This window comes from Sinocyclocheilus rhinocerous, unplaced genomic scaffold (genome assembly GCF_001515625.1).
Source record: "Sinocyclocheilus rhinocerous isolate Xijiao unplaced genomic scaffold, SAMN03320098_v1.1 scaffold1056, whole genome shotgun sequence".
In the NCBI taxonomy this organism is placed as follows: Eukaryota; Metazoa; Chordata; class Actinopteri; order Cypriniformes; family Cyprinidae; genus Sinocyclocheilus; species Sinocyclocheilus rhinocerous.
Genome location: NW_015659698.1, coordinates 74,781 through 100,736, shown reverse-complemented (window position 1 = coordinate 100,736; position 25,956 = coordinate 74,781). Strand labels below are relative to the sequence as shown.

General features: G+C 40.0%; 2 protein-coding genes and 1 long non-coding RNA gene across 3 annotated transcripts; 1 reads left to right on the top strand and 2 right to left on the bottom strand.

The window, feature by feature from the left end:
- Positions 1 to 25,608, bottom strand: LOC107724016 (spectrin beta chain, erythrocytic-like). The gene is given in 36 exon segments (XM_016532777.1): positions 1 to 1,790; positions 1,897 to 1,939; positions 2,054 to 2,227; positions 2,514 to 2,770; positions 3,561 to 3,624; positions 3,709 to 3,782; positions 3,911 to 4,107; positions 4,187 to 4,271; positions 4,365 to 4,503; positions 4,591 to 4,835; positions 4,997 to 5,147; positions 5,591 to 5,814; positions 5,966 to 6,170; positions 6,311 to 6,441; positions 6,594 to 6,878; positions 7,080 to 7,169; positions 7,294 to 7,518; positions 7,673 to 7,942; positions 8,184 to 8,406; positions 9,200 to 9,402; positions 9,596 to 10,355; positions 10,446 to 10,583; positions 10,694 to 11,564; positions 11,703 to 11,853; positions 11,994 to 12,296; positions 12,431 to 12,589; positions 13,002 to 13,119; positions 13,220 to 13,407; positions 13,498 to 13,610; positions 13,700 to 13,815; positions 14,197 to 14,277; positions 14,392 to 14,498; positions 15,190 to 15,363; positions 15,496 to 15,647; positions 21,428 to 21,666; positions 25,357 to 25,608. Coding segments are annotated over 35 exon segments (7,050 nt in total). The 5' UTR covers positions 21,576 to 21,666; positions 25,357 to 25,608; the 3' UTR covers positions 1 to 1,604.
- Positions 1,909 to 4,358, top strand: LOC107724017 (uncharacterized). Its single transcript, XR_001637990.1, has 3 exons — positions 1,909 to 1,966; positions 2,087 to 2,139; positions 4,251 to 4,358. It is a non-coding gene; the product is annotated as an uncharacterized LOC107724017 (long non-coding RNA).
- On the bottom strand, positions 19,402 to 20,365 carry LOC107724015 (uncharacterized). Its single transcript, XM_016532776.1, has one exon. The coding sequence runs from the start codon at positions 20,279 to 20,281 to the stop codon at positions 19,634 to 19,636; it is 648 nt and encodes a 215-aa protein (XP_016388262.1). The 5' UTR covers positions 20,282 to 20,365; the 3' UTR covers positions 19,402 to 19,633.
- Positions 25,609 to 25,956: the final 348 nt, after the last annotated feature.

Genomic DNA, 25,956 nt, shown 5'->3' with positions numbered 1-25,956 from the left:
GTTACTGCAAACAGAGTTTATTGATTTTCATACTCCTAAAATGAGTCATACCTTGCTTTCAACTTATTATATGTGATTTTGCATTGAACATATAGATATAAAAGGAGAATAGAGAATGGAAGCATTCTGAAAGGGAGTTAATTCTAACATAGACTGCAAAAAATAAATAAATAAAACAAAAAAATCTGAGAGATTTGGAGGTCCAAGATGTAATGGCCCAATAAAATCACCAACTTAATAAAGCACCACACTGACCAAGTAAACGTATTCTGAAAGTACTTGTAGATTAAATTAAACTACGGTTAAAAAAAAACACTTTTAGCTTGCAGTGCCTGGCAGAAACAGTAAAAACTACGAAAAAACTAAGACTGGAAATAGGGCACTTAAAATCTAATCAGTAGATCAGACGATGTACTGTTTTACTGTTTTGATCAATTTCGAAAGCGTATGTGACAGATAAAATATAAGTAAGCATAATGAATATTTTATTTGCATGATCTGAATATGGGCATTCAGTTAAATGTATTTAGGAAGTTTTGTTATTATTATTTGTTACAGGTACAATTTCCCCTTTACCATTATTTCTATATTCATATTTGTATGACACACTGTTCTCCATGTTTTCAAACATTCATTGGCTACCAAGTTTAATTTATACTGCATTATCCAAGCTGTACACATATCTTTCAAATTTTAATCATTGTTATGATGACGTGAGACATACACTTTAGTGCTTATAATGGTTTTGCTGTCCTTGTGTAAGGGTATTTATAATGTGATTTAGGCCTGCGACAGCCATACTGGGGAACCTGAGTCATGAGAGGATAAAACTCTTATCTTAAAGATATAGCACCATAATAAATCTACCCCTCTCATCTTTGTCTTCTCTTAAGTACCATGGCTGTGCTTCTTAATGCATTCATACATAATAGCATTAATATGTTCACATTTGAATATAATATTATTATAATATTAATATGTTTGTTGGAATAATGAAAAATACGACACCTAGGACAGTCTAAAACCACACTAAACACTGTGCATATTGCATATAGTGCATGTTAACAGCATAGTGTACAGTGTTATACACCTTCATCACCACACCTCCTGCTAGCTGATGGCCATTTACAAAAGAAATACCTCTCCAATGTCAAACTCTATTAAAATTCTATAAGTTCCGATGCAAAGAGCACAGTATTACATTTGCAACCATTTTCAAGGAATAAGGCAGATTAACAAAACTATGCATGTTATTTATAGTCAAAATACATACTGAAGCATGCCTAAAGAAACTCAACACATTAAAAAATCAAGACAAAAAGAAATCCTTTTTTCTCACAAATATTTTTGGTTAAATTTGATCGGTTCCTGTGCTTTTATTTGTATACAAAGTGAATGTGGTATGTGACTCTAGTATAGGAAAAATACAACAAAACATAAAAAAGCAATATGTGTGGACATTAGCAACACTTGATTAGCTTAGATACAGGCAGCAGTGTAATCTACATTTCATATAGCTAAATTCTTACAAATTAATATAATGTTAAAAAAAATGGTGTTATAAATCTGTTCCATTTCACCTGTGTCACATTCTATCCAGGAGTTTATTTCTTCTTAGCGAACAGACTAAACCTCTTCTCCTTCTCCTTCTTGGTTGAGGGAACCTCTAGAGTAGTGGAAGAAGGTGGAGGTAGGCTTTGTGCCTTCAATCCTGATGGCCCTGCAACTGGTTCTTCAGTCACAGCTTGTGCTGCCTGTTCTATAGCCTGAGTCCAGTTCTGAAATTCCTCCTGTGGTCAAAAAGACAAAACATACATCATTAATGTTGTTCACTGCATATTTCAAAGATTATATTAACTATAAGGAACTAATTAGAAGAAGCAGTCAATAGCGCACCTCATCTTTACACTGGAACAGATATTCACTTCCATTTTCAAATCTGGCAAATGGAACAAGGATAAAACAAGTAAGTCCTATATGTAATATATCTCACAACACTTAAATACATTTTTATTTTAAACTTAATATCAAGATTGATGACCAAGACGCTTACTGGAGTTTGAACACCTGCTTCTTTTTCTTATAGTTAGTCAAGATCTCGCATGAAGCATTGCTGAGGTTCAGGGGTTCCTCGCCATGGTAGGTGACACTGTGACTAAAGCTCTTGGCATCCTTGTAGGCAGAGAGCTGCCCAGGTTTGAGCACACAGTAAAGGTTGTTCCAGGACCTGAGACAAGAGATGAGAGGGTGGACAGTTTTAAATTAAGCTCATTGGTAAAATGATGACTACTTTATGTGATTGAAAATGAAGCTTGAAGCATTATACTTAATCAAGACAACTAGATTTCTTCTGTAATTGTAAGTGGCTGCCCGTGCAAAACACGCTGCAACAATGCTAGATAGAGCATTATATGGGTGGTTTCTAAGGTGACCTGGGTGATCTTGCCGAAGTCAAAGAGCCCAGTCGCTGTGATATCCTAGTCAATGTCTTGGTTCTCTAAACAGCAGCTAACCTGTTGGATGCCTTCTTATTGGGTCCCTCCATCTCATGTTTGCGGGATAGAGTTCCCTCTATCAAGACTGGTTGAACTTGTGAAGATTCAGTGGGAAGCGTAGCAGCTTTTTCTGCCTCTTTGGTAACCTGGATGGATGTGGAAGGGTCCAGTTCCACTGAGCCACTTTCCTGCATCTCTGAGATCAAAGGCACAGTGGAGTCCCCTGCTGTGCCATCAGCTCCCACGGAACTTGGCTCTATTACTCCTAAACCAGACTGAAGACCACAAAAGAACAAAGTTTGGATACAGATTCAAACAAGTATTACAGGCATTAATTTAACAAACATTTGCAGTACAAAAAGTAAAATTATATTATAGGGTTTTGTATGCTGTATTTGCATTAGGAGATGAGCACATGAAATGTGAAAGAATATCTGATAAGAAGAATGTTGTTAAAGGGTTAGTTCACTCAAAAATGAAAATTAGCCCACAAATTACTCACCCTCAAGTCATCCTAGGAGTATATGACTTTCTTCTTTCAGACGAATCCAGTCGGAGTTATATTAAAAATTGTCTTTGATCTTTCAAGCTGTTTAATGGCACTCAGCGGGTCAATTTAATCTAGCTTGCGCTCACTGTTGTACACTGGAAGCAGTTCCGGGTGGATGACGTATGAGGTCAGCTTTGCGCATGCACCGCTCAGAAGTGGCGCACGCGGAAGCACAGGGGAGAGATCAAAACAAAACACCGGTCACTTATTAGAAGTACAAAACGAGGATTTGTAAAGAAGAATGTCGGAGAATTTCGATATAAGCCAAGAGGAGACTGGTTTTCCTTTGCTAAAGTAAGGAAACTTTGCTCCTGTTAGCAAACGTTGGTTTTCACGAGACTCACGCAAATGCTGCCCCGACTGGATTCGTCTGAAAGAAGAAAGTCATATACACCTAGGATGACTTGAGGGTGAGTAATTTGTGGGCTAATTTTCATTTTTGGGTGAACTAACCCTTTAATATAATGACAAGAAAGATGATTCGAGATTCTTACAAAAACTTGCACTAAACTCACCAGAGACTGTTCTTCTGTGGTGTAGAGTTGTGAGGACTCCTCTGCAAACCCTGTGTCTTCTCTCCTATGGTCAGAGTTTGAATGTCAAATTTTAGTATGGAATATGGAGTTAGGGAAGGACGGTGTTACCCAGATCGTATATATACACCTGCTGTCTTTTTCCGCCTCTTGTCTGTATTGTAGTATGTCCTGTTGTTGTTTCCGAATTTCCAGCAGCTCCAACTACAACAGATTATTAATAGTCAGTGAGTGGTGCCTGCCAATGCAAACAATCCACATAATTTGAGGTGTCATTAATGTATTAATGGTGTGAGTTGAGTTTAATACATCAAAGTTTAAAATATACATACTGTTGTAAGACGTTCCAGTGCTGAGAAACGCTCTTCCCATGTAGCAGTGGATTTCTCAAAGGCTTCATGTCTTTTGAGCAGTTTTTCAACCTCATCCACTGTCTCACCCAGATCCCTGCTGGCCACGTATGGCTCCTGGGCAATCAGCCAGGCCTCTGCTACAGATGCATCCCGAGCAAACTGACATACCTCCAGTACTAGAAAGAGATATAATTATAAGCAGCTTTAATATGTGGTAGTGTGTAGCCTACATTTGTATGACATTTGTGGACTTACAAAGTCTAAGCCAATCCCATCTTTCATCCCATTTGAGCATCATCTCCTTCCTCTTTTCTACTAGTTGCATCAGCTTCTCTTTAATCTGTGAGCACAAGAAGTGTAAATGAAAATGGATGCTTTCCAGACACTTTGTTGTGGCAAACTGCTACACCTGCTACCTTCCATGTCTGATTACCTCTGCAGAGTCCTTATGCTTGCGTTCCAGCAGGGCCCGGCCCAGCTCCACACACTGATTAAACTTAGGTCCACGTGTCTCAATTTCAGCACGGATCCCTTGGTGATACTTCATAAGGAGCTCCACTGAGGAGACATCTCTTCATTGGACAACAAGAAACAAATTTCATCACAAAAAGGAACTTTGACATCTCTACTGTGATGGCTACAATGATACATTTTCATACCGTGGCTTTTCCTGTGTCTCTATCTGCTGAATGATGCTTTCCATCCAGGCCAGCAGGTCTCTCACCATGGTGAAGCAGCGGAATTTGTCAGCTGTATCCTCCAGCTGCTTCCTCCTGCCTGCGCAAGCAGCCAGCAGACCATTCCAGGCCTCCACAACCTCTTCTTCAGTTGCTTGAATAGCAGTGGCCTGATCTCCTGCATACTGGGCATACAGTCTAGTTGCGGTCTCCTGGAACTGTTTCACCTGCAAGGAAAGAGATATGAAAAATCTTGTAACTTTTAGAGATATAATTTTTCAGATTTTCTACACAAGCCACTGTCTTATAAATATGTACAAGCCACAGGGAGATGAAAACATGAAACTTATTACGACAACCACTTGTTCATGTAATGTGTTTTCCTTGCCTGTTTGCCGAGGGAGCTGATGTCCCTTTCAAATGCAGCATGCATTCGGTGGAAGGACTCTGCTTTGCTGAAGTCTTCTCCCAGATCATCAGGAAGCTCATTCTTCTTCTCCTCAATGTGAGCAACCAGCTCCTTCCCATCATAAAAATACCTGACCAAATTCACAGAATATTTTAGATAATGTTTTCCAGTCCAATTCAACACCTCACACAGGTATAATGTTAAGTAATTATAATCTTGACTTATGTAATTACCCATTATACATTGTGATATAGCCTGGTTCGTTGGTCCGTTAGATCGGATTGCTTTCTCACTACAACCCAACCGCTCCAGAGTTCGTTTTCAATCGAACCGAGACCACCTCGTTCAGGCGATCTTGGACCGATTGTTTTGATGCGCATCCGGGCGCGATTGCCGTGTTCACATATGCCCAAACGAACCAAGCTAAGGGGGGAAACGAGCCAGGTGTGAAAGCACCTCTTGGCTTGTTTTTGTGTGAGATACAGTGAGTCAGTAGGAATAATATGATCTGATAAAAGCACGCCACTCACTGCATTGAGTGACATATAGTCTATTGAATTCTTCTGTACTTACTTAAGCAGGTCATAGGAGGCTGTGAGGAGCTGGGCACGAGTGTCGATGAGTTCCAGCAAATCTGCCCAACTCTCATTGATGCCATCCTTCCACTCTGCCAGGGTCGCTGCCTCACTGTGGCCTGCTTCGATCAAATCATCTATGATCCGGTTCACAGTGTCTACACGTTCTTGACCCACTGTCCCTGTCTCCCGTGCAAACTCCCTGAACTTATCTCGCAGGATCTAAAATATTGATGTAATTAGAAACATAATTGTGTAATTAATTATATTGATCTAAAATATAAGTATTACTGAACATGTAAAGTCTTGCATTGCACATGTCAAAACATGCTTTTATGTGAGAGATGTAAATGTGGGGTAGGTTCCTATTTACCGTCACATGGTCAAGGTCTTGGCCCATCTCTTGTGAAGATGCCACCACATCACGCTCTGCAATCCACTGCTCAAGATCCTCCACTTCACGGCTAAGTAAGAAATGATGATATGTGTGGTCCAGCTTCTTTTTGCGGTCCTCTGCCAGCTCCTTCAGCCCAGCATACTGCTTATCAACTTGTCCTTGTCTCCGGATGATGGCCTCACTTCACATACAGACAAATAAAGATTCATCTTTGTTATGGAGTTTTTTTTAACATACACTGGGGTGCCTTAGGATTCAGTTCAGCTTGGCCCACTCTACTCAATATACAATACATAAAGACATGCAGTTAGTCCACTATACCCATCTGGGTGCTCTTCAGCCAGCATCTTCTGGGCACGGTCTGCCAGCTGCTGGATGGAGCGTGCATAGTCATCCACTACCTGCTTCAGAAGCAGGTGTCGCTTCAGCATGATCATAGCACTCTGTTCATCCTACAACCCAGAGAGATTAATTGTCACAGACAATTTATTTTAGTCTGGCTTTTCATTGCACACAAAATTTGGAGCCCGCACAGAGTTGACATAACTTGGCATTTTGAAGATTTTCAAGACAAACGGCATTTTGCAGTTTATTACATTTTTACCTTGGCCTTCTCATCAGAGATCATATAAAGTTCTTGTTCCCCTATCCAGGCCTCAGCCTCATCTGCATCATTGTAATACTGTTGGGCCTCATTAGAGCCATAAAGCCGTGCTCTCCGTTGGGCCATCTCATCCTGCAGCTTTGCCCACACCTCTTGAAGCTTCTTCATTTCCTCAGACATGTGTTCTTCTTCTGGACTGCCCTCTGCTGCTGCCACCATGCGCCGACCACGCTCTAACACTTCATCAATGCGTGGCTGGTGGCCGTCAATCTCTTTTTGAAGAGACTGTGCAGGATATGAAAGGATTATATGATAGGGGTGGGTGGGGTATATGAAAGGGGGTATGATCACATAGTAAATTAAATATAAATTATATAAATAGACCATTAATTGAAATAGTCCATGTTGTCAAGTCATGTTGTGCTCTACCACGCTGAATAATTAGTAATGATTTTGGGGGGTAAGTGGAACAAATGAACAACTCACTTGGTTCTTCTTGAGCAGAAGTTGGACAGTCTGAAGATTGTTGCCATGATCTTCTGACATTGCCATTGGTAACCTCTCATTAACCCAGAGCTGAGGAGAACAAATCAAAACTTCTATGTAAAAGTTCTTTAAGAAGAAAGATCAACAAAAACTAATGATGCATTCCAAGAAGCTGTAATTTGAATATATGGATAGCTGTGATTTTGGTACATACTATCTCATCTGCAAGATCTCTGAAGAACTGGTGCACTGCCTTAGCGGCCTCCAGCTTGCCCCTGCGTTGAGCGAGAGGTGTGAGGAGCTTCTGGAAGTCCCTCTGAAGTGTCTGCTGCTCATCTTCAAGCTCAGGTTGGTCCTCTCTAAGAGAAGCATGCTGCTGTACAGCTTCTTGAAGTTCTTCAAGCTCTCGTGCACGATCCCGAACTTGATTCTCTGTCATCTAGGGGAGAATAGGGCCGATTTAAGCAGTATTCTATAAATTACCACCAAATATGGAACGACAAAGCACAGACAAAAGTTGGCTTCAAGTGAGGTAATCAACTGATTTGTAGCAGACACAAAACAATGAAAAAGTAACAAATTTTATGTCACACCTGATGTTTTTTCAGTAGGATGTTGGCACTGGTAAGATCCTTCACTTCTTCATCCACATCACCCTGGAGCTGCTGCTGCAATTCAGCCCACCATTTCTTCAGGTCAGCCAGGCTCTGATCAAACAGCTCAGAACGGTTTGCATCAAAAAGCAGCCGAGCCTTCTCTTGTGTGGTGCTCTCCAGCTTATCCCATAGTTCATGAAGCTTAGCAAGACGATCCATGACAATGGGCTCAAACTCAGGCTTAGATTCCATCAGTTCCTGTCCCTCCTAATACGTGCATGGTTCAAAGTACATATTAATTTTTTCAATTACTTCAACACATTGATACTAGGGCTTCAACAGAATCTTACATCATTTAATAACAAGTTAGAGCTCAAGGTAGGTCTGTTTTTAAATGTTTGAAAGTTATAGTAAAATATGTCCCATATGGAGATTGGATATGGGATTTTTACTTCGGAAACCCAACTGCTGTGCTTTATTAAAGTTCATATAAAATTGCTATATATACCTTATCAATATTATGAAGCCAATCCTTGTTGGATGCTAGTTCTGCCATGAAGGCCTGGTGTTTTTGCCACTTGCTATGGAGGTTCCGAGCCTCATCATATGATGTATCCTGTGCAGTCAGCATTTTCTCATTTATCCATAGTGTAAGCTAAAATAGAGAAGTAAATGTTCATTGAATGAGAGAAAAGGTCACAAAGAACATTACATTCATATTAGAAGCAAATCTGTGAGATCTTGCATATGAAAATTTTGAGTAAAGCATTACTCACATCCTACTGAAATAAAAGAACTTTTCCACGACATTCTAATTTATTGAGATGTACATGGGTTATTTACTGGTTGGTCTCTAGTGCAAAGTGGTGTAAGAACTTTATATATTAAAATGTGACCACTGACAGACATTGAAATGGCGTTTCTTTACTCATCCATTTTCTCACTGCAGAGAGAACACTTTAAAAAAGCAACATAAACCAATGGATTAGGTATACTTTCACAAAGAGATCAATACCCATCAGAACGGGCGCCCATCTTAAGGAGCTACAGACTGCCTGGGCTAATAGGGGAAGTGCAGGCTACTCCTTTACAGTATAATGCTTCTCTCACACACTGCTGATTCAGCACAAAGAAAGCACAAATGCATGAATGCATTAACATGAACTTTGAGTAGAAAACTATGGTTGCTTTCTGAATTACACTGACATTGTGGGTTGACATCAGTCAGTTTGATGTAAATGTTCTTGTCATGCCATTTTATATACTGGTCCAGAGGATACAGTAAGTAATAGGCAAAATCATTAACTTTTTTTATGTAGGATCGTGTGGGATGCTGGAGCCTATTGAACTGAAAATCCTCTGTCTTATATACTTTTACTGTCTCTTTAAGCATGGAAATTGGATTGAAAGGGCAAGTTTATTTTAGTGGATAGTTCATATGCTAGGTCAAAGAGGAATGTTCTATGTAAATTATGTTGTATGTCTGACCTTGGATGTAAAATGAAATAATATAAAAAAACAGACCTATCTTCAATCGAGCCCATCTTGTCATTGACCCTTTCTGAGTAAAGGTTTCCACTGTCCACCAGCCTCTGACCAGTCTCCAGTGTGCTGAGTATCTTCTCCTCATTAACATCCATGGTGGTAACAAAGTCCTCGTGCTTCTTCAGGGCCTTCTCTGCTCCATCCAGGGTATCAGGCTTGTCTATGTGGGCTAGAGTGTATTCCTTTTAACAAGTACAGGAAAAAGACACAGAAAGAGACATGGCAAATTAAAGGGAGGAACAATATTATGGAACTGCAATTGAAGGTAATTGGCAAAGAATAATAAGCAGGTGGCAATATTGGCAAGGTTTGGGTTTCCCAAAATGACTGTTTTCATTACAAGGTTCATCAGATGAAAACTGTATGTACGTATACCTGGTTATTTAATATGGCCTCAGCCTGCTTGGCGTCCCTCATGAACTGTTGGAAGCCGAGACCCTGATCTAGGAAGCTCTTGCGGCTGTCCCACATTTTGTGCAGCTCATCCCATCCCTTATCAAGACCGACCAGCCTCTGCTCCAGCTGTTGGTACTGAGGATCATCTTCTTGGCCCTGAATGACAGCTGCTCCTGTGTCCCTCACACAGTGGTAGTCTTCTTCATGGCCATCCATATCAGCCCTCACAGCATCATGAAGACTCAGGAACTGCTCAGCCTCTGGTAAACCATCAGGCATGTCTTCAGATGCAACAGCCTTCTGTGTCTTGAACAGCCAGGCTTGAAAATCATCCATGTCCTGTAGGAAGGTCTGCAGCTTGCTGACTTCCCCAAGAGAGTCTTCTCGGTTTTTCAGGGTGCGTTTCAAGGTGTCCCATGCAGCATCCAACTCTTCCTGTCTGGCAAATATATCAGAAGCATTTTCTGGGTGGTCCTTCACAAGCTTCTGGGCCTCATTACGCAGGAAATCCAACTTATCTTGGATGGCAGCAAGGTCTCTTTCCATTCCAAAGAGCTTCCTCTGAATGGTAATGACTGCAGCCAGATCATTCCCAAGGTCCTGTGTTGACTCAATGACTCGTGTCTTCTCTTTTATCCATGACTCTGTCTCATCACATTCAAGATCATAGTTATGTAGGCTGAGGGCTGAATCTACTTTATGTTTCTTATCCTCCACCATTGCTTTAAAAGCTTCCCATCTATGAGAAGAGAAAAAAGGAACATTACAGATTATTTACAAAGTATTTTTAATTGGGACTGGCTTTCATATCCGTGATAATAACTCTGACCTTCTATTGAGACGAGTTTTACAGTCTTTCACTTGTTTTGTTTGTGGATATCTGCTGTCTTCAAGTTGTTTGGCTGCTTTATTGACGTTATCAACCCGAGCCTGCATATTACCCATTTCCTGAGCAAGAATGCTTAGCCTGCAAACAAACACAACATTTTATGACAGTGGCATAAATTGGAATAGTTTTCCAGTTTATGAAACACACTTACAGTACTATCTCTGGGTTCATAAAACCAACAGCCATACCTGTTTTGTACAACTTCTAGATCTTCCAAATTCTCTGGTGTCTCCAGCCCAACCAGCCAGGTCTCCTTCTGGCCCATCCAGAGCTCACAAGCGTCCGTCTCACTAAAGATAGTGTAAAGAGCCATGGTGTCATCTAGCTTCTTCTGCCTCAGGTCTGAGAGGGTCAAAAGCTCTATATACATATCCCGGATATCATTAAGACGCCCCTGGATGTCTGGTGTGTGCCTTAATTCCTCAGGAAGTGCATTGGCCTGTTTGGATAGAGCGTCAATGTTGGCTCCGTTCTTAGCAGCCTCATCTCTTAAGTCACGGTGTTTCTTGAGCAGTCGCTGCGTAGTGTACTCATCATGTCCAATGTCATCACTGCTCATCTGACGCATAGCATCAACCAGCCAGGCTTTGAGGTCATCAGCATCACCCTGAAACTGGAAGAAGCGTTGAGTGTCCTGCAGATTCTGTTTACGGAAGGCGGCCAGGTCCTCCAGCTGCTGCCACTGATTTCGCACATCATCCATGCGCTGCTGCACTTTAGGGGAACCCAAGTGCTTGGCCTGAATCATGCTCTCTCCCTCGTCCATCACCTGCTTCAAGTTGTCCCGTCTAGCGGCAAGCTCATCCTCAAAGACGCTGTGTTTGCTCTGCAGTACCAGCACACTGGTCAGGTCCTTACCATGGTCAAGAGAGGAGAAGATGTGCTCCTTTTCCCGAATCCAGCTCTCCAACTCTGCAATTTCCCATAAAAAGTTCCAAAGTCGTCGCGACTGCTCAAGACGGGCTTTTCTCTGAGCTGCCAGAGCACACAACTCCTGGTAGCACAGGTCCAAGTGTTGTACCCGATCACGGATCACTTGTGGGTCACATGGTTTATAACCTAGACAATTAAGAGCAGAAAAGAAAAATAACAATGAACAGTGTGTGTAACAAATTCATCAAATAAAGACTACAGAGACTGCTTCACACCTACATCACCCAAGTCAACAGAAAAATACAAGGGTTCAACTGTACTCACTGTCACCATTGGCAAATTTAAGAGCAGCTGCATTGGCTGATCGTACTCTTTCTGCCTGCACTGCTATATCAGCTTCTAGCAACGAATGTTTCTGCAACAAGTCTTCCACTTCCAATAAGTGTTTTCCGAAGTCTGGGGACAAGAGTCGGCTCTGAAGAACAAATGTCACATAAGAAATTGATTGAATAACATAACATATTTTTGCTTCAATTACATGACATACAATGCAACCATAATATTCAAGCAAAACATATAAATCAACCACACTATTTACTCAATTGTCTTTCCTACCTTCATTTCATCCATCCAGCTAATGATGTGGAGCATCTCCTGGAAGATTCTCTGAAGGGTGAGGTTCTTGTCTAGACGACCTCTGCGAGCTTTCAGGAGCTCCTGCAAGTAGTCCCACAGCCTCAAGATATTGTCTTTTCTAGCATCAATGCGTTTAGCATCATGGTATCGTTCTGCTTCCAGTTCTTTAGACAGGGCAACCAGTGCCTGAACGCGTTCTTCATATGCAGCAATATCTGTCTCTATGGCATCATGTTTCTTCTTAGCTGCCTCAACTGCTGGTAAGTCATAGCCAAAGTTATCCTTCAAAGTAGAAAGCAAAATAATGATAATTAATTTCACTCTTCAGGTGTAGGCAACTATGAAATGATGGGTATCTAAATAAAGGCTCTCTGCGCCTTTCGTCTTTTAGAAGAAGGCTGTGGATGGTGAGTTACCTGTGAAACCAGTTTCTGATTCTCTAGAAGCCAGGTCTCTCTCATAGCTGCCTTCCTTTCAAAGCGACGAGCCATCTGCTCCAGCTTCTCCTGTCTAATGAGTTCATCTCTTAGGACCCGCTCACGGTCATGTTCTGCCTTCTCCAACCGCTCCCATGCCTGAGAACAAAGGCACACACACTCAAACAGCTCAGAGTCTTTCAGACCACTGGATTTACTATTATGTTCAACCTTTGTCACTGTCCCTGCAGAAAATTTACCTTAAGTGGTTGGGACTAACAGGTGTCTGTTTGGTTCATAACAGTGTTTCTCATGAATTGATTAATATTATTGCTGGAGCTTATTGTGCCCCCATTTAAAGTCAGATATGGGATATTCCTACTTTATCTCGCCAGATGACCACCATATTCTATTGTTCGATGTTTAGAACATAAAAAGGCAAAGATTGTTTTGCAGATATATGTTCAAAGTCTGACTTCAAGTGGCATTATATTGCACCTTCCCTAATTGGAGGTTGGAAATTCATACTGCCTGATTTTAAATCAATGCAGCATTAAACTTAGCATCTCACCTTGTTGATATCAGACACCAGTGCACCCTCTTTAGGTGTGTAGACTCTCTGATTGTTGGCCCTCATTCTGCTCTGGATGGTAAACAGCAATACTTCCAAGTTGCCTTTCTCCTGGAACCTTAAGAGTTAGAGTTAAAAAGTAATTCAAAGTTGGTTGCTTAGCAGTTGGTTGCTTACTACAGAAAAAGAGACATTTGTTCATAAATAGCCTGAATTACTTAGGTGGTTTCTCCACGGTACGGTAAGAGTTGAAAGCCTGCAATTGCTGTTGGACGCCTGTAAGGGAGTTAGCAAGCTTGCGGTTGTTCAGGACAATGATGGTTTGCTCAATCCATGTTAGCAGGTCTGATGACAATGTCTCATACTTCTCAATCATCTTCTCTGTTTCAATGGCCTGGTCTAGCACCTGGAAAATATAAGTATAGATCAATGCAAATGTCCTCTTGCATTACACACATAAAATTCACATGGGAGCGGACTCGCTTAAATTTTGCACCTTTCCAACTCGCTTGCCCTCAACTGCCAGAGCTTTCATCTTGGAGAAGTAGTGGTAAAATGCAACAACGTATGTGATTATAGACTTCTCATCTGGGTTCTCAGTGAACACATCTGCAAACAATAGAATATAAAGATGTTTTCTCTATAATGGGAGTATAATTTTTATATTTTTAGCTTAATAGTCAGTAGGTGTTACTTGCCTTCTGGGTCCAGGAGCTTGGTGACACCAAGCTTTTTTTCAGCTACATTAAAGGCCTGCTGAAGGTTGTGAGTGGGATTGGACCTCTGTAGATTGCCATAGTCCACTAGATCTGGCCTGATGCAGTGAAATTAAGAGGGTATTTGGTTTATATCTATTATATCAATTTCATTTCTCAGTGGTTGCTTGGGAGGTTTAATTTAAATGTCAACTTTTTGTTGATCAATAACATGATCTTGGAGGATGAATGTTCATTTTGAAATCTCAAGCTTTTGATTGCAGACATTGATATTTTCGCAAATCTCAATTCAGTTTGTGATTGGAAATTATACATATGAGATTCTAAGAAATCGAATCTTATTTCGTAGAGAAATCATGAGATTTATGCAAAGGTTTAAAGTTGCTCACCATGTAATCATGTGTCTCCTAACCACTAAGCAATGTCTCCACAAGCTATCTTTTGTCTTAATATTTACATTTTGTCTTGATATTTATCACCTGTGTTTGTGAATGAGAGCATTGAAAGCCATGCCATCTTTCCAGCTTGTGGTGAAATTGGTGATGTTTACACTGGGGTACCTGCAGATACAAAACAACATCAGACAAATCCATCTGCAACCACAAATCTTTCATAAAAAATTGAGGATTTGCTATAGCTTCATTACTACTAAAGTATGACAACTGTTGTCCTACCCTGCAGTCTTCATCTGGCACCAGAGGAGTAGTGCATCTTTGGCCGAGCGGGTCTCTTGCCGGCCTGTCTTATCAGCTTGTCCTGTCTCTACTATAATGTCTTGAATCTGTATCCACACGAGGAAAGAAAGAACAAAAGCTGAAATTAATCCCACATGTGCATTTAAACTATATTCATATACCTCTTTCTGTCACTCTTACTGTATTTCTGTCAACTAGACCTTCCTTCTGTTAAATGCAATAATAAAAGCAGTAAATTCTCATATCAGTTGACATTTCATGTACTCTAAATCTCACATTAATTAGAAGAGCTACTTTAATTCGCCCTTGGGCATCCATTCTTGGATATGCAGAGGCATTGTTACTTTATTTAGATCCTGACTTTTTATATCTCAATAGTTTGTACATTGCTGTGGGAGCCAGGCAGAATAAAGAGCAGTCAACAATTCCCATTCCGGTCTATTTCCTTTCATTTTTAAAGGTCTGAATTATGTAGCAGAGTATATTGTTTGAAGTAGCTGGGCTAAAAATATCCTGCTATCAAAATGAGAGATTTAAAAATAAATATAAGCTTTTCGAATCAACCAAATAAATGTAAGCTTTTCCAATCAGCCAAAGACACAATACAAAAACTCTGCTGTCTGGATTGTTTCGTACTGTGTGTTTTATAGCCTGAGAAATGTTTTAATTTAGTTTTTAATTTCTAAACTTTCCTTATTGTTTGGTTTAAATTATATTTAGAGGCACAGAATGAATAGAGTGGTCAAAAAAGTTGTTTCATCAGAATAACGGGCTGACCTGGAAGCGAAGAATGATGGTCCAGATAAGGCCTAGGATGAGCCGGTGGTTCCCATCTACAATATCATGTGATCCCATGTTCTCTAAGTGCACCTTCTGTTCCTTTAGAAACTGTAGAGCTTTGTCCACATTCTCCAGACAGTGGATGCGCATTCGCCCCTTGGTCGGCTTGGGCTGAATGGTGGAAAGATGGAGAATCGAAGATATTACGGCAATGACTTCAGTAAATGGCAATTAATTCTTGTTCTGTGGTGTGGACAAATCAAGGTTTGACACTGCTACACATTAAACACACATTATACTCACCAGTCTCTCCCCTGACAGAACCTCCAGTAGTTTGATGAGCATTCTCCCATCCCGAAGGTCTAGATAGAGATCTGAGATTCGGCAGCTGACTCTGGCTAGTATTGAATTCACCCATTTTGTGAAGGTCTTCTTCTGAACAGCCTCTCGCTCATCTAGTTTTGACAGAAAGGGAAAAACATTCAGCTACTCTGATGTGGCCTTGTAGTTTCACATCTGATGTTTTATTTACATGAAAAATAAAGTGAATTGAAACAATTAAAAATACTTAAATGAATCATAGAAATATATCAGATTCAAAATAATAAAATAAGAAATAATATTTTGCATAAATAAAAAGCCCTATTTGTAGGACCATTTTGTTTTCTTTTTTTGCACTGTGACAATTTAATGGCAGTTAAGCATTTCCATTTTCATATCAGTTTAAATTAAATTCAGTACAATAAATACTGCCATGATGTATACTCAGAATTGTGCAATAAATTTAATTAAAAATCCAATTACTGCAGATTTTCAATGTGCTCAACTGTACTGAAAATAATGTCACAATGCATAATACCTTAATGGCCATAAAAATACTGTAGGCTTCATTTTTATGATTTCTTGACAGTTTTCATGAGATTCACCCATTTTGATTTTGAGAAGACATATATGGAATACATTATGTAATAAAATAGTTAAACAAAGCTGTGGACTGTAGAAAGACCTTTTTAAAAATCCAAAAAGATTTGTCATAATCAGACAGTGATTATAGTATATCATCTATGTATGTGTATTCTTTATAGTGTATTTATTATGTATGCCCATGTGTTTTTCATGAGCATGTCTTCTGCAGCATCACGTTTATTTAAGTTTCTAACAAAAAAATAAAATAAATTGTGCATTCTTAATGATGAATTTTATAAATGATTCAGATCCTATGGCCGCAGGAAACTGGAAAGATGGAGGGACGGAAATGACAAAACGAGAGAGATAGAAAAAACAGAGTGAGTGAGAGAAGAGGGTGAAAAAGACATTAGAAAACATTAGCATGTGTAGTGGGTGGAGAATGGTTGCATGCTTTTAAGTCAATCTAGAAACATTACCTTTCCAATTATGCTTAAACTACAGCTAAACAGTCTCAGACTTGACCCTCTTCTTGTCTCAGCCTTGAATCAGACTCAGCCTTCTCAGGTCTTGGTCTGGACTTGGACTAGAATGAACTGGTCTTGACTACAACACTGTTAAATTACTCTAAAGTGTATGAAAGCATGTCTCCTTCATCTGGATCACAAAGCAATGAAAAAATAATGAACATTCAAATGTGTAATGCATGATGTCTGAACTATTTTTGAGCATGTGCAGAAACAATCTTTCAGAGGTGTTAAGATTAGTGAGTTTTATATCAAATGTTATTTCTGTATAATGGACATGAAAATACAAATTTTTTGTAAAGCTGTTTAGAAAGGCATGGGTTGTCAAAAGTGCTAAAAATAAAATAATTACTTTAGTGTAACATGTAAGCGTGACAACGGGGTTGGTGGATCCAAGTGCAGGCTTTATTCAAAAGAATGGTCAAAACAGGCAGGGTCAAACAACAGCAAACAGGTATAATCCAGGAAGAGACAAATAATCCAATAAACAGGCGAAGGTCAGGGGCAGGCAGCAAACGATCAGAAAACAAGGAACAGTCCAGGGTCAAAAACAAGGCAAGGCAAGGCGGAACACAGAAACACAGGAATGCAATCAGTGATGATGAGTTTATGCAAAGGATTATGAGGAATGAAGTCTGGGGTAAAGTGGCAAGAGTCTGTAATGGAATGCCCTCTAGCGAAGCTTCATGGGCACTCCAGCATGAGATTGTGACATTTAGAACAATGTTGGGCCAAAAGTGCATTTTTTTGGCAGTACATCTGTAGAGAGACAAAATAGCTTTCATTTTGCCCTAAATATTTAAATTTGAAATGTCATAAAAAAATTTTTTTATATCATTAATCACACCTGTATCCCCAAGCCATTAGCCTTTCCCATTAATTTAGGTAATTAATTTAAAGAGTTGTAGTAATTGTTTCTTAACGTTGGCACACTGGGGGAAAAAAAACTTTTTTTTCCTTGATTTTCTAGTAACCTCAAACATGTATTTTATGTGAAAACATCTAAATAAAATTATTTTATTCAAGTAAAAAATAAAATTTTAAATTGTAAATGCTTTTCAGGCAATCTCCTGAGCCGTAAATGTCATGGCTAATACATGGCTAATTACCCTGGAGCCAAAGGAAAATTATGTCACAACAACAGTGATTGCCAATCAGTCCCAAGCCCTTAATTTGTGACTATCCTGAGTTTTCATGAAAGGTAAAACACGTTATAAAAATACGTGTTGCTTGCAAATAAATTATTTGAACAACTGTCAACAGAGATTTTTTTATTTTTACTTTTTTGGTCCAGATGATATAAGTATAGCATCTACCAGCCATGGCTAGGAGGCCATGCTAACCCGGCAAACCTTGACTTATTGGGTTACACCAAAAAATATATATATATACAGTATTATGGGTCAGGTCAGGTAGGTGAAGCTCTATAAAGTAACAACTGCACCGTTTCACTTTTTAAAGTGCAATTTACCATGTTCCTTCCAGATTTAGGAAAGCTCCAGATGTGCTAAAGCATGATAAGAGATCTAAGCTTGGCAACACTACATATTTCATGATCAAACTACTGCCAAATGATTCCTCTTCCTGCCCACACTTTGTACAGCCGGACTGTAGTCTAACCTCTACTAAATGCTTCTCTCTCTCCATTAGAACAGCATTGAGTCTAAATAGAGTTTGTTTCACTAGGGTCCTGCTGATCTCTGATATTCTCTCCAACTCACATGAAAGGTCTGTGAAATATTCATATTGATGGATTTTCCCTGTACACAACAAGCCAAAGTTTTTCCAACAGTCAGCCTTCACTGGATGTGACCTGCAGTCTCACTAAATTCTCATACCTTAGTCATTGTTTGGAGGGCTCTGGACCTACAAGGTTAGGTCCTTACCAACACAAAATCACAAGTAACAGAGAGCTTTGTGATGGGAGGACACATAGAAGCAATAGATTTAGATGCAATGTAAGTGGTTCTTTCCTATGTAACACCTGTAGCCATGATGGAGGCGGTTTGGGTGATCTTTATGATGTTCTTGTCCTTGTTGAGTCCCTCCTTCAATGTAGATCTGTAAGATTTTTCACCCATTTTACCATCCATCGGACAAAAAGCTGCTCAGTTTTAGGTAGGACTCATGTCTTAAGTACTTGCAACTATATTTCTCATAATTGCAACTTTATAGTAACCAACTGTTTATAGTCACCAACTATATTTCACAATTGCAACTTTAGATCTTATAGTGTGACTTCATATCTCACAGTGTTACTATATTTCTTATTTTAAACTTTATCTCACAATTACTTTTATTATTATTTACTCTAAAACGGGTTTCCATAAAACCCATAACCCTAAGTATGAGCATTAGTATTAGTGATGCATGCCTTAGAAAACACCTCTAACTTGAGCAGTAGAAAAGTAGAATGCAAAACTAGTCCATGTCTATTTGTCTTTATGCTAACCAAGTTTAATCCCTTCCTATGTATTCATACTATACATGTAAACATTAGTGATAGTTATAGAAAAAATACAGTCTCTCTGAACTATGCTCTTTGTGTTCCACAGCATTAAAAGAATGCTCTCATCGGAGAGAAAGAGGAAGCTCAGTTTTACACAAATTAACAGTGACAGTCAGCTTATCTCTAAAAAATAAAGAGCTGCCAGGAGAGAATAAGTGAGGTAGGAGACCTCAATGCTGAATACCCCAAAATCAGAGAAAAAGACAAGAGACAACATTTTCCTGTAAGAGGTAAGAATAGCAGAAGACAAGAAGTAGATGGGGGGTAGTCTGCCAGTGTACCAATCACTTTGTACTTCAGCAAGAAAAAGACAGATGTGGTGGGGCACAAAAAGTATTTTTTTTTCCACTGAATAGAGTTTGTCATTAAATATTTAGAGGTAACACAGTGAGCAATTGGGGCGTATATACAGCATAAATAATGAAATTAATAAATACTGCACATAAAAAGACAAACCAGTTCCCATAGCACCCCATAGAGAACAATCTAGCATACCACCTTAATGTCCTTCCCATTCTGGATCTCTACCTATTCCTGTAAGTCCCCTGTGGTGGGGTATGCCGGGAAAGACTCCCCCCTCCTCGAGGATGGGAGGAAAAAACTCTAGCAGGACACTACCTTGCAGTTGTCTGAATCGCCCATCCAGGATGGAGTTGTTGAAGCAGATGTTGGAAGCACTGTAGCTCAGCCAGCGTGCTCGTCTCATACTCCGGGACGGGGAAGGGGGGCAAGATGGTGAGGATCGTGGAGGTGAGGGCCGATGGCCCCTCGGGGTGCAGGAGGAAGAGGATGATGAGGTTGAGGAGACTGAAGTGAGAGTCATGGGTGCTACTTTAGGTGTGATGCCCAGTAAAGTTCCGTTCCTCTCCGGCAGGTGCTCAGGTTCACGAATGTGGGGACTGTTAGTTTTGCCCCCTCTCCTGCTTTGGGCCCTGTGAACTGGTGGGGTGCTTCTGCTCCGACTGCCTGGTGCATTGGTCCGGGTCGAGACTTCTTTTATCGTGGTATATTGCCGGCTGCTGACCTCTCGGACGACAGGGGTAGGGCGGATCGCAATGGTCTCTCTGCTGGTCTTCAAGCTGAGTTTGACCTCCCTCAGCCGGGTCTGGCTCACAGGCACCGTGCGACACAAACAGGGGCTGCTCATCCTCACCACGCTAAATCAACACGCAAGGCTGGGAAAGAGCGAGACAAACAGGACACTCTTCTTCCCTCCTTCTGTCTCGAGTCCTGTTTTCTTCCTCTTCCTCTTGCCCGCCCTCCCTCCCTCTCTCTCTCTCTTTCTCCTTCCCGCCCTCACTCACTCTTCACTTAGCAGTGATGCTGTTGTGCCACTCCCCGGTAGCACATGGAGTGGTTCTCCAGCACCCCAGCCATGCATATAATATGCCCCCATTCCTGTTCGCCCCACAACACGCACACACTCATCTAAAATTGAATCAAATGGCTGTACACGTGTTTGTGTGTGTGTTTTGATTTGTTACAAATACAATGTGATGTCAGACTGTAAATGCGTGCATAAGCGGTTTGGGCCCTGATGTACTGTAAATACAAACTACAACTGTATTAATGACTGTGTACTCAAAGTGTACTTCGTATACTCAGAGGGATTCGTGTCTGTTCAGAAGCCGTAAATCAACGGTGAAGAATGGGAACCACTTCTCTCTCGCTCGCTTGCTCTCCCTCACTTTTGAACTCTCTCTAATTGCATTAGAGAAAGGGCAGAGCACTGACGCACCGACAGAACACATCACACTCCCCCTGGCTCAGCAACATACACTTGGCTCAAAGAAGCAGGCCGTATTTGAGTACACCATCGCTAATGCATTTCAAAACAGAAAGACCCCTAGCCTTGAATAAAAAAACATAACTTATTCTCAAAAAACTAAATGCATGGCATACAAGTTTAAATATAAATGACATGACAGTATATTGTAGTTTAATTAATTTTCTTCAGAAAAAAAAAATTATGATAATGTACTGTCACTCAAACGCTATTTAAATCTCGCTGTCTCTGAGAGCAGCAGACCCCACAGGTGTGCCAAAAATTACAAGCTCCTGCAACCATCCCGGAGATCTAAGCTATGGGCACAGACGGGCAGGGCAGCTGTCCAGCTCAGTCATACAGAGGCATGCTGGGTATGTGCAAATGATCCTGACTGGTCAAGGGGGGCAGGAGAGGATAGGGTTCAGCTGCCTGTGCGTCTGTATATGTATTTGCACATTTGTGGGCATCTGTATATGTAAGCCAAAGCAACATGTGCTCAGTTTTATGTCACTTGAGACGACTCACCTGCAAGCGCTTTAATGCGCGAACGCTCAAAGAGTCTGGCCGAGCTGTTGTCGTTGTCGAGCTCTTCACCAGACAGTTCAAAGCGGGTGTTGATGCGGCTGTACTGCTGAGTGATTTCAGCATTGTCAAAGTCTGTGGTGGAGGTCATAGTTGCCACTGAGATGAAGAGGAATGAGAGAGACCAAACACCTCACCGTGCTACACGAAGACAAGACAGTGGAATGCCAGAGATGGATGATCTGAAAGGTGAAAGAGATGGAGTTTAACTGGACATTTATCTTTAAAGAAGTCATTTTAGATTTTGCACTGAAGTGACCTTTAAACATTTAGAAATTTCTGTTTGCACTCAATATATTTAGATATTCAATACTCGTGCCTAAGGGACCATTCACATAGAACGCATTTTTGCATTAAAAAAGGCAAAACATGAGCAGTGGAATGGGAAAAAAAAAGGTCTCGAGGTAACTTCTTTTAACTTGAGAAATCTGTTTTAAAAACGTCATGTGCAAGAAACTGGAAAAGATGTAACCGCAATGGTCCAACGTAATCGTCTAGCGCATGTTTACATAGAAAAACAATGAAAAAGTATAATGCAAAAAAGTGTTCTGTGTGAACAGCCCCTTAATGTTGGCACATAACATGATTATATGAGCCTGTTTATATACAGTGGGGAACACAGTAACTGTAATTGAAAAAAATGGAAGTAATAAGTTTAAGAATTGTGAAATTGTAAAACACAGACATAATAAAGATTCTGTATTATCTCCACGGTCCCTTATCAGTTTATCAGTTAAGAAAATGGTGTTCTTGCTTACATTGAAGCACAAGATGCTGTTTGGAACATTCTTAAATTGTGCTTTTTGTTGATTTCAGCTCAAGTGCTGCTGCCATTAAAAAAGGTTTTCACACAAAATTTCACTCAAATTGCTATATTGATAATATAACTTGTAATGAAAACAAATTAATTTGAAAAAAAAAATACAAGTTAGATGATCATTCTTAAGTTAGATGATAATTTAAGACTCTACAGAGGACCATGAGTCACATGTGCAAATTTGTGGTGGTTCTTATGCCAAAAACTGTCTCATAGTTGCCCATCCTCCTATCATTACCTGCCTCTTTGCTTGTCCCTGTCTATAAGAATGGCAAAAATGCCAATTAATGAATAATACAATTAATAAATGTATACCTGTTTCCCTTATAGAATATTTTCCTACACCCTCAGGATTCCAAAGGCCGCCATTTTCAGCACATGTCCTCTAACCGTCGCTCTTAACGAGGGTGTGTATTTACGCATGCTACTGTGGAATGGCGAGTGAAGGTTAGCTGCTAAGATAGTTCTATCTTTGTGAGGCATGTTGCTCGTGTGTAGTCTTATCGCCCTAAACGGGGGGGCTGGGCAACCCCTCTGAGTAACAGAATGTGAAGAGCACCTTTCACAAATTTTCCTACTTCGTCACACGCTACGTGATCAGATATTTACTTGCGTGTTTCTTCTCACAGTCAGAAAATTAGAGAGGAAAATCCTCACTAATCATTAGCAGTGAACTACTTGAGACGATACAAAGCTTCTGCTCTAGTTGGCTCCAAATATCTAGGCCATTGAAAAGCACTGGACCAAATGAATTTCACATCCTATTTGCAGGGTTAGTGTACTGTAACAATGCAAGGTGTGAATATGTCCGTTGTACAATATACAAAATAAAAATCAACATCTGGCTCAAGAACTGAGGGAAGTGGAGAATCTAACAGGTGTCAGAAAGAGGGGTGATGGTGGTTCTCACTCTTTCTCTCTCTCTCTCTGTATCAGGCCAGCGCAGGGGGGATGTTATCGAAGAACTATTCTCCACCCATCAGCGGGAAACCCATTATCACAAGAGGCACAACTTTGCTGCTCTCTCTGCGTGTGGTGTCTCTGTCTCTGCAATATGCTCACGTGTACACATACAGTTTATGACGAAGTATCTACTATCTCAAACGAAAGAGAGGGACAATAGGGACAGCTATGAAAAAATTATTCACCTAAAAAAGAAAATCATGTCATAATGTCATTCCAAACCTCTGTGACTGTTTCTTCTGTAGAACACAAAAGAAGAAATTTTGAAGGACATTGATGCTGCTCTTTTCCATACAATGTAAATATATAGTAACCAAGCTGTCAAGCTCCAAAAATTACAAGTAGTCCTTAATAAGTCCTTATTATTGTTTTCTCAAGCCATATGATAGCTTTTTGTGAGTAACAGACCAAAATTTAATTTGTTGTTACCTGAAAAACATTCTCTCTGCGGTAGCTCTTAAATCTCTTTGCATAGGCATACTTTATTTTTTCATTTTTGTGTGAACTATTTAAATGTTTATAAATCTACATATGATAGATTATTGAATCTGAACCATTTTTAGGTCATTAACATTATTTTTGGCAATAACTGTAAAATAAAAACTGTAATTTAAATACTGCAAGAGCAGTATCTCTAGCTAGTAATATCTATCACTGCCATGATAAAGTCACAGTGTGTTTACTCTCAAATTCTGCAACCGAAGCTGAGAGGGCGGCTATCTACTGTCCAGGAAGCCGACACAGCGGGTTATTTCTCACATGTGTGAGTGGAGAGGCCACACTTAGGTGTGGTATGAATCATGATACACTGTATGTGCCATGTTACTGTAGGAACAGCTGGAGAACCAGAGTATTCTGTGTTTAAATGAGATTAAGGAAAGTAAATTGTGGGTATAATCACCGCCTTGAAGAAATAAGTTTACCCTGAAACTTAAATTCTGTCATTATTTATTCACACCCGTGTCATTCCAAACCGTGACTTTCGTTCTTCTGTAAAAGAGACGTTTCAAAGAATGTTCACGTGCTCCCTTCCATACAGTGCAAACAAAAAAGGCTGACATGATTTTAATTTCTGAATAAACGGTTCCATTAAAGATGCAGTAAGTTTTAAACACAGCAGTGGTCTTGAGGCAAGCAGAGCATAGAATTAACAGTCAGACAGTATAATACAAAACTATTCCTGGAATTAACTTTATGGTCATATTATGAAGTTCTGGGTGGTAAGTAATGGTGTTTACACCACAGCGGTTCTCCCTATAAGGTGAGCTTGAAACAGCTCACGTGATTGTATTATTTCAAAGGCTTAGTGACAGCTGTTTTTCTTTTGCTAATACTTTGAAACAGCTTTCTTCTGTTAATTCAATGAGAAACAAAGAGACCAGCCGAATGTGTGTTGGAAAGTCCAGTTGATAACTGAGGCTGTTGGAACATGGTGGCTAGTTTCTAGGTGCCCAAACTGGTCTATGTTCCAAAATCCAGCTTGACTGCCTTAAACGTACGACAAGCTGGTTTGTTTCAGGTCCAATGTGGTCTACCAGTTTGGACAAGCTTAACTCAGCTATAATGACCAGCTTGGACCTCGCTTAGAGTAACTCACAGAGTCAAATTAATGATCATATAGAAGAAAGATGAGAGCTGCTAGTTATTAAATGAACAAAGTAACTGAATTTAACTGTCAAATTAAAGTTCTCAAAGTGAAAAGCACATACTTGTGTAGGGAAATTAACAGCTCTTACATATTTGCATTGGTTTGTATCCAGTATGTTTTCTCCAAGGGCTTTTTATCTGTACTGATCACACATGCCAACATGAATGTGTTCACACTGAGCGTTCAGTGCTCAACAGGTCGCTGCGCTTCTCATAAGCCTGCAATAGGCTACTTCTATGAAAAGAACAATAATTAAACCGGTCATTGCGATATTAAACATTATTTTGCTACTCAGAGATACACACACACACATATATATATAATGTGATTAAAACGAAACAAGAAACAAACTCTTCTAATACATCTAATATAAAACGACATTGGGAATCCTAAACTGAAGACAGGCCCTCTATAAATATGAGTTTTAAATAACAGTATACTTACCTATACACATGAAAAACAGTCCGGGAGATTGACACGCTTCTTTGTCGATGTCTTTATAATAAAGTCCGTTATTTGAAGGGCTGTAATAATCCCATGAGAGGCGCTGAGGTCTAGGTCACGGTGGGGGAGAGCTGCTGCAGCTCATTCTCATCAGCCGCTGTTTGACCCACCCAAAGTGTTAAAAATAAAGTAAGAGCAGCGGAGCGCTGCCTGAGCGCAGAGGACGCGCATTCCTGTCAAGAGTCACTGACTTTAAATGGCGTTCCCCACCCTTCCACTGCAATATCACACACAAGCCTTGCATAATTAAAAAACGCAAATATTTACAATCCGCTACTAATCGATAGGGACTAGTGCCAATGTGGATAGACTGCTTAAAATTGCTTTCTTTGCAGAGAATTTTGTTGAAGTTTCACGTGGTTTTTTTATTATATCGACTGACAAGAAGAGAAGCAGGAAGAAAAAAAAAAACAGCAGCGGCACCGTGTGTCGTCAGTACAACAGTGACACCTATTGGAGAATTACTATATTACAACACTCCCACTTATTTTCCAATAGCATTAAGCAATGTAATGGTAAACTATTTTACTTTTAACAAAT